We start from the raw sequence: 11,135 nt of genomic DNA, 5'->3' as shown, positions 1-11,135 counted from the left end.
GATAATGTATAATGTATGTAAATATAATGTTTCATGAAGGTTAAATATAAACTCTTTGTATTAGAATATGTTATAATTGGGTGGATCCCAATTCCTTCTTTGCAATTCATGAAGATTTTTTGATTGATACATTATTTTTTTCTATGACTCCAAATATTTCTCATACATTAAAATTACTCCGAATAAATCCAAACCATTGAAAGAAAGTAAATCCAAAATTTTGGGCGGTTGGGAGTGACTCAATGCCAACAATAATCTTCGTCAACTTAGTTGAACTTGTGACTATATTTTTATCATATCTAAATATCTACGCAATGCTGACTCAGAATTCTCATACATTAAACATTTTTAATTTCCACCAGCTTATATTTCAACCAATCATGCCTTTTGTAGCCTACTAATTAGCGCGTGAAGTATAAAATATTAATATTGATATTTATATTTGTCATTTTGCCGTTCCTTTATTAATTAATATGATAGATGTCGTACGACTATTTATTAAGATAAAGATTACAAAAATACTATAGTAAATGATATGTACTCCCATTTAACATATATTAAATTAGTGTGTATACCATTAATGATATTTCAATTATGTTATTATCAAATTTATACATTCTACAATAAATTGTAGCAACCTACATAAGAAATCAATTTTGATCTTAAATAAACGGTAAGATATTAGTTTTGATTTTAAATAAAGGATAAGATATCACTAAAAATGAGACAGATGATTCTAATTCGAAAATAAATTAATTGAGATTACAATCCCAAAAAGTACGCGCTTGTGTGGCATGTGGATAAAGCCAGTGCATGCTGCGTTGGTGATGAGTCTGATGACAGCTTGTTGGAAACTTCAATCCATAAAACTATGAGGCTTAAGAAGATTCAAAAACATACTATTTGTTATTAAGGACAATCTAACGCTTGAAATTTTTATCAAGGACACAATTGTACGTTGCTTATGGTAATAAATGTACAATAACCAAAATCTTCAAATTTCAAGCAAGGACTTACTATGTCTCTATATTTGTAACAAGGACTCCACCTTCACTATAAATATCATAACCCTAATCATTTATAGCATATCCATTTTCCATTATCTTTTTGTGTATTCCTCTTTCATTGTATCCAATTTTAAATTTGTGTTTTGTTCTTCAAAGCTTTCTCTGATTCTTCTTTGGTGTGCGCTTCATCGTCTCTAGTTGATTATCAAATATGACTGTAATTGTTGAGAAACCCGTTTTTGGTATGTTAAAATTTTATATTTGGTCTTCTTTTTACCCTTAATTTTTGCAATTGTCCAACTTTTGTGAGTTTCTCTCTTTTCAAAGTATCGAACACGACAAATATTAGCTAATTTAGTTAAATTGTATTTCGTTTGCATCATTATCGTTTTAAATCTCTCTTTAACCTTGAAAAAACCCTACATTAAAATTATTTGTCGATCTTTGACCCTTAGGTATAGGGGATCATAAATCAGGGCAAAATTAGTCTCATGAATTTCATTTAGAATCCAGAAAATTATCAAATCCTTGCGTCATTCACTATTATCAAATTTTCCATTCTTTAAATTTATGATTTTCCTACTAGTTATTTTTTTGGCTGTATTTCGAGTGTTTTTCATAATATATAGCATACCAAAATGCCTAAGATTGGAGATTTCAGCCTTTCATTTTTTATTTATTTTTTATATCGGATAGATAAGGTACTTATATACTACTGTATAGTTTATTAACAATTTGGCCGAATACACCAAATCTCCACTACTTAGATTGACGTTTGTTTTGTATTTTTCTCACCGGCCACAAATTATGTCTCATGTAGCAAAATACTTGTGAATGATTAAAATATATTCCCGTCAACCAAATACGTGCACAGAGATATATTAATATGATTATAATATTGAATTTAAACAGCATAAAAATACGAGACAAATAAAAAAGAGCAGAGGGAGTAGTAAATATCATTTGGTTGCTTAAATTAATGAAATGATTAACTTGTTATGTTAGATGTTAAATCTGATTTCTATCTTGTTCATTTTTTTTGAAAATATTTTGCAATAGAAATCGAAGAAAACATCAAGAACATTAACTTGGATACCAATGAATTGGTACTGGATGCTGGATTTAAAATGCCCGAATCCAAATTGGTTTCAGAAAATGGATTTTCGACTCCCGAAACCAATGCCTTTGGCAACACTTTCAGGTCTTATTTTCCATCTATTTTTATTAATCAAATTATTACGATCAATATTAAAAATTATTAAAATCATTTATACAGTTTATGATAAAAAATAATATTTGAATAATAATTGAGTCATGTTTTAACATGTTCAACGTTGTTTATGTACAGAGACTATGACGCGGAAACTGAAAGGAGAAAGGCTGTTGAAGAATTCTACAAGCAAAACCATATCCACCAAACAGTTGACTTTGTAAGTAATAATTAAATTATGTAAATTCCCTTCTTTCCGCCTCGAGCAATGATAAATATATCTCTTTGAATTGTCCAATTTGTGACACGAAATCATTTTCATATGTCTAGGGACACTTTGGGATTAGTGTAACTAGATAAATACTCATAACAATTTTGATGTTCAAACGTATTGAGTCTTCCAATTATTTATACGGTGTCAATTTTTAGGAGAACAATTAAGCCTATATTGCCTAATACTTTGTAAAAGTTAATCAAGTGTTTATAGTCGAAAAAACGAGAAAATTTTGAAAAAAAAATATGTATAAATTAACAATATAAAAAAAAATGGATTGTAGGTGAAAAAAATGAGGGAGGAATACAGTAAATTGGACAAGGTGGAAATGAGCATATGGGAGTGTTGTGAACTTTTAAACACAGTTGTGGACGAAAGTGACCCTGACTTGGATGAGCCTCAAATTGAGCATTTGCTCCAAACTGCTGAAGCTATCAGGAAGGACTACCCTAATGAAGATTGGCTTCACTTGACTGCCCTTATTCACGGTACGCTAACTTGTACTTTCATACTTAATTCACGTCTATCATACACCCGGGTTTAATCATTAGCAACACGTATATTATAAGACATGTACACCTACATGTGGTACATTGAGGCAAGTAGTGCACACACTTGGACACGTGTATTATTACATTGTCCTCACGTACATACATGTTTGAGGCACATGTTGTATTGAGTGTACTTATCATAGAACGTTAACTCTCAAGTGTACAATAGAAATTGCGTCACTGAATTGATATCTTAACAAAATTGATGTGTATGTTTTCTTAGATCTTGGAAAAGTTCTTGTTCATCCTAGCTTTGGAGAACTTCCTCAATGGGCAGTTGTCGGCGACACGTTCCCTGTTGGATGTGCATTTGATGAATCAATTGTTCACCACAAGGTTAGTTTTAGCTAAATAATCAATCAAATTGATATTTTTATCAACACACATAATTAAATACGCTAACACATTTTTAAACTCGCAATTATTAAACAGTATTTCGAGTTAAATCCAGATCATCACAACCCTGCTTATAACACCAAGTGTGGTATTTACTCTGAAGGATGTGGTTTAGACAATGTTCTGATTTCTTGGGGACATGATGATTATATGTACCTGGTAATTACTATTTTCATTTTAATTACAAAGTTAAATTTTAATTGTAATACTAATTGAAAATAATCTAATTATAATATATTTATTTGTAGGTTGCTAAAGAAAATGGTACGACTCTTCCTCCAGCAGCTCTGTTCATAGTTCGATTTCACTCGTTTTATGGTAAGATTAAATGTCACATAAATTCTTAATTATGCAATTATATAAAGGCTAATTAATGTTGAACTAAATTTTATAATGTTATTTTAATGGCTTTGCAGCTTTGCATAGATCAGGAGCATATATGCATTTGTTGAATGATGAGGATAAGGAGAACTTGAAATGGCTCCATGTTTTCAAGTAATTTAGCGCGATTTTTGTATTAAATTTCATATTATAATCGCTTTGTTTTTTAATTAATTAATTGATTAAATTCGTGTTTTACCATTTATGTGCAGCAAATATGATCTTTACAGCAAGAGCAAAGTTCGAGTTGATGTAGAGAAAGTAAAGCCATACTACCTTTCTCTCATTAACAAGGTATTTCAACCTTACTCTTACCTTATTCTTTTTTCAAATTTGGGTGTTTATGTAACATCGTTTCACTAGAGTTGATCATGTATGATCCGGCCGAGTTGGTCCGATTTGGGTTGCCATTTTCGTGTGGCTAAATTTGCATTGTGTCTGGCCCAAATGGTATCGAGGCCCAATTGTCTTGATCTGATAAGTCATACTTTCCCATCTTCATTCATATTTAGTTGTCATATTATTAGTTTGAGTTACACAATGTGTGTATAAAATGATAAAATTCCGTCAGTCACCTAATAATCTAATGTTTTCCATTGAATTTGAATGCAGTATTTCCCATCCAAGCTGCGATGGTGAACGTCTTCAGAGGGTTGGCTAGTTCATGTCATTGTAATTACAATTGAGGCAAATAAATAAGTTTGGAAACCCGTAATAACTTGAGTTAGCGAGGAGTATGATTAAAACATTTCTTTATCATAGTACAAATATGTAATTGCAATTGTACCTAGGTTTAATTATAATTCTACTCTATGTAGTGATCAATTGCATTATAGTGGGTATGTATCTTGGATCATTCTTTAATAAAATTATCCTTTAAAAGTTATCTTAGTGCGTATCTTTGCCACCTATCTCAACCTTGTTCGCTTAGATACTGGCTTATTTTAGTTATTACGAGTACAATTTTCTGAAATCGCAAATGTTGCAATAACACTACACATACATGTAGGTTCTTGGCGTACTTATTTTAGGATCACTATGCCATTTGTGGTCTCAAGACTCTCAACCAATAATAGTAGCGAAAATCTTCATTGGAGATGAATCATTCTATTTTCCATGCTAGTAAATTTTGTGAAAATGTTGTAAATGTTAACCAAGAAGAAGAATCTTATATTATTACAAGTAACATTTTACAGATAACAAGATTTAATCCAAAATCTTGCATTTATCCATATGAATTATTTGCATTAATCCAAAAAAATGTTGGGTAGTTGAAAATTTGAAATTATTGTGGCAAGATGTATAATTCTTTAATGGGCCTGAGAAAGATTAAAGGCTGTATAGCCCTAGATCTAATTTGTGATCATAAGATCATAACCCAATGGACATATCATTGGGCCATGGACCACAAAATATAGGCTTTTGGACAGTTGAGCTGAGAAATCTTGGCCCATTTACTAATAGAGGCTAAGAATATTTCTGATGCCATATTGCACACTTCTTAATTTAAGGTTTTAAAAAAAAAAAAAAAAAGTAATTTCATGCCATCATTCATCCATCTAACTTCACCACCTATCTATATACTATAAGGAGATTTGAGTTGGCATCAAACTATGGAAATTTTTAGTTAGCATCAAACCATTTCTTAGATCTTTCAAATTTACACTTTCTTCGAATCAAATAAGACTAATGAAATGGGTTATTGATGATCAGCTCTATTTACAATGGATTCAATTAATTATGGAGTATCATATCCACCCATTTTGGTTTCAGTTGATTCATACGTACGTATTTGTAATCTTCTAGCAAGAAAATTCAGCATTGTTACTAAATCCATTTTGATGATCAAAACCAAACTTTACCAATCAAATTCAAAACTAGTTTAACCTTATTAGAGTTGATATTTATTGATCATCAATGATTTTTCTTACTTCACAAGTATTTTGTGTATGAATGTGATACCTTCTACTAATTTAAAATTTTAAATCTTCATTTTATTGACAAGATATGTTTTTGTGCTAGTTAAAAAAGATTTTTATGATTTAATTGAATTACATACTTCCTATATACGTTCTTAATAGTTCGACTCACTTGGTCAATGCTTGGTTTTCAATCCACAATTTTGACTATTAATATATTTGACCATTTATTTATAAGTGAAAGTTATATATAAAACTTAAAACTTCTAAAAATTTATATATTTGAGACAGGCCTAATAAAATCTCTAAGCTAATTGTGTTTCAATTCTTACATTATATAAACTCGTGAAATATGGTTTACGTTATCTAACGCGTGAAAGGATAGAGATAAGGAGTATATATATAGTAACTGTTATGATATTATGAAACTGATCGATGTATGAAGTATATGGAAATGGAAATGGATACTGTTGTTGGATATACTATATATGAGAGCATAAATCTTGTATGTATACGACACTTCCATTTACGTCCATCATAAAGTTATAGTACGGATCATTAGTAAAAGTATCATGAAAATTGAAAATGAGTGGTAAAGATGAATAATGTAACGTGTGAAATGATAAATTTATTGCACTGAAGAAAACATTGCACTATTGATGTTGTAAATTGAACATTGTCAATATTCCACCCACCAATTTGGGATTTTAGATCAAATTTAGGAGAAATTTATAGTACTTTTTAGGATCAATGTTTTGTTTTCTCTATTATAGTACAAGAGAAATGATTACTTGTGTAGTTGTGGGTTCGTGCTCTAATAAAAGAAGCGAAAAATTAATTTTGGAGTGAGAAAATCAATTCCCGTACGGAGTAATAAGGTTAGCAAAATTTAAGTACTCCGTAATTGTGGATTTTTATTAGATTAGATGTCTTTACAGAAATATTTTTATGATACGAAGTGGTATCGTGAGAGATAAGAATTTTTTTTTTTTTTTGACGGAAAGCATAGCATAGCATATATTATTAATTCACCAAATTATCAGAGTCAGTACATAACACCCCTTGGATTTCAGGGGGATACTCTTCTAGCCACACACGGTAAGTGCTAAAAGAGAAACTCAACTTTGCTGAGCTATGGGCAACACAATTTCCCGACCTTTTTACAAAAGAAAAGTCACACCTCCGACATTTTGTTGCTAGATAAAGGATATCCCTTACCACACTTCCAAAATAGCAGAAGGAGAGAAGGCTTTCTTCAAATGATGGAACAAGCTGATATATCGGTTTCCAGAATCAAATTCCTAAATCCCGCTTCCATAGCTGTTATAAGGCTAGAACGCATAGCAACAGCTTCGCCTACTGCCACATCAAAGTTCCCATACATTGTCGAACAGTAAGTCACCACAACGTCTCCCTCCTCATCCCTCAAGATCCCTCCAATTCCCATCCTCGATTCTTGAAAGGCTACATCAGAGTTCAATTTATACAAGCCAGCAGAGGGGACCTTCCATTTTGATCTGTCCTTCTGCTCGTGAATCTCTCCTTCACCAGAAGCATTGACAGCTTCGAATTCTCCCACTAAGCACATTGCTTTGTGAATGGTGTCTTCTTCTGATTTCGCAGCTCTATCAAACACCCATGAATTGCGCTTCAGCCATATTCCCCACGCCAGGCACCAGAAAATGTCCCACCACTTCTTTTCCTTTATCTTCCCATACACCCGATTGCACCATTCTCGAAACTCATTAGCAGCAAAAGCCTTTGTGTCAAGCCGTAATACCGAGTACCTCCATATAGAGGAAACAGCCGGGCAGAAAAGAATCGGATAGGCTGTATTTTCTTCATCCTCCCCACACATAGGGCACCGTTGATCAACACTCAAACCCCTGGCCAGCAACCGGCTCATCACGGTTAAACCCTCCCTCACACATCTCCACGCAAACAGTTTTATTTTTGGTGGGATACAGGCATGCCAAATATGCTTCCAGTTAAAGTCTACATTACATTCTGATGAGGTAGCCTTCTTCCGAGTCTCTTCTTCAATCAAAAAGTTGTAGGCACTTTTGACACTATACAACCCATCTTTCGTATGGTGCCATGACCAGGAATCCTCTTCGTTCAAAATAGGAACTGGAATGCTGCAAATTGCATCAATTTCTCGCTGGGAAAATAATTCCCTCAGGGTAGGTAAATTCCACCTCTGATTTTCCCACAAATCCTTCACAAACATCGGCCCATCACTACCTTCCCTCCTTTGAGTCATGATTCTGAAATTTAGGAGTTTTGGCACCCACGGGTCTTCCCAAATGCACACTACTCCTTCCTCCAATTGTTCTTATAGCACCCTTCTCAATTACCTCCCTAGTACTTAAAATCGATCTCCACGTGAAACTCATGTTCGGGACAGCTTTTGCATCAAAGAACGTTGAGGTTGGAAAATACTTACTCTTAAGGACCCGAGTCATAAGAGCCTTTTCATTAGTCACAATTCTCCACGCTTGTTTTACTAACAAAGCTATGTTAAAAAATCTCATATTTCTAAACCCCAACCCTCCCAGGTTTTTTGCTCGAATCATTTTTTCCTACCCAATCCAACTCATCTTCCGTTCCTCCCCTTTTTGTCCTTAAAAGAAACCCCTACACATTTTTTCTATTTCATTTAATATGCCGACGGGGATAGAGAAACATTGCATAGCATAAGAGGGGATAGCCTGTGCCACAGATTTTATGAGAATTTCCCTCCCTGCTTGAGAGAGGTACCTTCCTTTCCAACCTTGAGCTTCTTCCAAACCCTATCTTGAATATTCTGGAAAATATGTTTCTTAGAGATTCCAATGTACGTCGGAAGACCTAAGTACTTGTCATGTCCCTCGACAGCCTTAAAATCGAACTTCATCTGAAGCATGTTTTTCTTCTCAGGGTCGACATTTCGGCTAAAAGACACTTCTGATTTTTCCATATTCAATTTCTGGCCGACGCCATCTCATAGGTTGTCAGTAAATCAAGCACTTTGTCAGCTTCATCCTCATTTGCTCGTACAAACAAGAGACTATCATCAGCAAAAAATAAATGGGAAATTGATTCAACATGCCTTCTAATCTTAACACCATGGATATACTTTTTCTTTTCCGCCTCTCGGAGTAAAGTAGATAAGCCTTCCACGCACATAATGAATAAGAAAGGAGATAGTGGATCTCCCTGTCTCAAACCTCTGCTTGGAGTAAAAGCCCGAGATGGCTGCCCATTCACAAGAACGTCAAAGGAGGCCGATGACACACATCTCATAATATTCTTCACATAAAACTCTGGAAAGCTAAATTTCATCATCATTTTTTCTAGGAAAACCCATTCAACTCTGTCATATGCTTTGCTCATATCCAGTTTTAGCCCCATATATCCTTTCTTCCCTGTCTTTTTTTTCCGCAAAAAATGGAAACACTCATAGGCTACTAGAATGTTATCTTTAATTAGTCTACCGGGAACAAAGCCACTCTGGTTTTCACTAATAATAAATGGCAGAATTTTTTTTAGTCTATTAGCTAAGACCTTCGACACAATTTTATAGAGTACATTACACAGACTAATAGGTCTATAATCAACAGGAGACTCACATTCTTTTTTTTTTACGGAATTAAAACAATATTCGTCTGATTAATAGAACCTATGTCACCACCATTATTCAAAATATTTAGAGTACTCTCCACTACATCTCTACCGACAACATTCCAGAATTTTTGAAAAAAGATAGCAAACATACCATCAGGCCCAGGAGCCTTAGTAGGGTGCATCTGGAAAAGAGCCTCACGCACCTCCTCACCTACAAACGGAGCCTCAAGATCTGCACATTGAGCTTCTGAAATCACAGAGTCCACTTTCTCAATCACCGTCTCCACATCACAATGTCCTCCTGAAGAAAATAATTCATCAAAATGACGCACAAACACCTTTGAAATTTGCTCTTCATCTCTGAATAAATTCCCAGTCGCATCCTTCACTTCTCTGATGTGGTTTCTTGATTTTCTCTGGCTAGCTTTTGTATGGAAAAAAGTCGTGTTTTTATCGCCATTTTTTAGCCAATCTTGCCTACTTCGTTGCCTCCAATAGGCCTCCTCCCTCCTTTCAAACTCATCCATTCTGTCATCCAGAGCCCGAGTTTGAGCAATAATCTCCTCTGTCTGTTGTTCCCCCATGAGACTCTCCATCATGCTTCTACATTCCTTCATTTTTTTTTCTAAAATCACCGAATTTATTCCTACTCCAAGCACTCAGGTTGTTCGAGGTATGAGCAATTTTTGAGCATATATCGCCCTCCCAATGCCACGCCTCTTTTACTATGTCACCACATGTTTCATCTCGGAGCCACATTTCTTCAAATCTGTATTTTTTGACTTTTTTCTTCTTTTTTATTTTCCCCACCCCCTCATTAATACACACCAGAATGGGCAGATGATCCGATTTTCTCTTTGATAGATGCATCACAAAAGAACCAGGGAAGATATATTTCCATGCTTTGTAGACTAAAAATCGGTCCAGACGCCCCTGCACATTACGGACACCTCCCTGGTTGTTTGTCCATGTAAAACCGTGGCCTACATATCCCAAGTCCACCAGTTCACAAGCCTCCATTGCATTCCGAAAGTTCTCAGCCTCCTCCATACGAAAATCATGTCCACCCTGTTTCTCACTCGACATTAGCATTAAGTTAAAGTCCCCCCTACAAATCCATGGGATGCTTGATTGACTTCTAAGGCTTTCGAGCAAATTACAAGTCAAGTGCTTTTTTCCAGCTTCTGGGCTGCCATAAATTCCAGTAAATCTCCAACCTTGGGTACCAAGTATCTTTACCCATGAGTCAATATGGTGCAAAGAGTATGACTTAATTTCTACCTCCACTGTGTCCTTCCATAACTAAGCTAGGCCTCCACTACGTTTCCTTCCCTCCCCTTCACAACTAACAGCAAGAAGATTATTTAACTGAAGCTTATTTTTTACCCTCTCCATCTCGAAACTTTTTAGCCTTGTTTCCGATAAAAAATTGATTTGGGGTTTTCAAGCATTACCACATTTTTAACTGCATTTATCGCTGAGGTACTCCCCAAACCTCTACAATTCCATGAGAGGGTGTAATTCATTGATCACCGAGAGCCCACGTTGTTACTACTTTGTTTCTCTAAAAAAAAAATAAAAATAAATAAATAACTGATTTGTATTGCTTGAATTTACTTATTTTTAGCCTAATTTTCATTACTTGATGTATAAATCACTTACTCCCTCTGTTCTTGAAAGTTCGACTCACTTTGCATTTACACTGTTTTCAAAGAACATCTTTGACCATTAATAACTTCGGCTATGTATACGTAAAATTTTAAAAAAGTTTGATATTTGAAAATTTTATCA

The 11,135-nt window shown here is 34.3% G+C and overlaps 2 protein-coding genes across 2 annotated transcripts; one reads left to right on the top strand and one right to left on the bottom strand.

The window, feature by feature from the left end:
• Positions 1-1,002: 1,002 nt before the first annotated feature.
• Positions 1,003-4,710, top strand: LOC110692313 (inositol oxygenase 1-like). The gene is made up of 10 exons (XM_021869319.1): positions 1,003-1,249; positions 2,067-2,208; positions 2,356-2,437; positions 2,775-2,979; positions 3,266-3,378; positions 3,475-3,597; positions 3,687-3,756; positions 3,855-3,933; positions 4,032-4,113; positions 4,432-4,710. The coding sequence occupies exons 1-10, from the start codon at positions 1,219-1,221 to the stop codon at positions 4,456-4,458; spliced, it is 954 nt and encodes a 317-aa protein (XP_021725011.1). The 5' UTR covers positions 1,003-1,218; the 3' UTR covers positions 4,459-4,710.
• A 2,283-nt stretch (positions 4,711-6,993) lies between these two features.
• Positions 6,994-8,001, bottom strand: LOC110692356. Its single transcript, XM_021869363.1, has one exon. The coding sequence runs from the start codon at positions 7,999-8,001 to the stop codon at positions 6,994-6,996; it is 1,008 nt and encodes a 335-aa protein (XP_021725055.1).
• Positions 8,002-11,135: the final 3,134 nt, after the last annotated feature.

The sequence above is a fragment of the Chenopodium quinoa genome, unplaced genomic scaffold (genome assembly GCF_001683475.1).
Source record: "Chenopodium quinoa cultivar QQ74 unplaced genomic scaffold, ASM168347v1, whole genome shotgun sequence".
Taxonomy (NCBI): Eukaryota; Viridiplantae; Streptophyta; class Magnoliopsida; order Caryophyllales; family Amaranthaceae; genus Chenopodium; species Chenopodium quinoa.
This window is presented reverse-complemented; position numbering and strand designations above follow the sequence as displayed.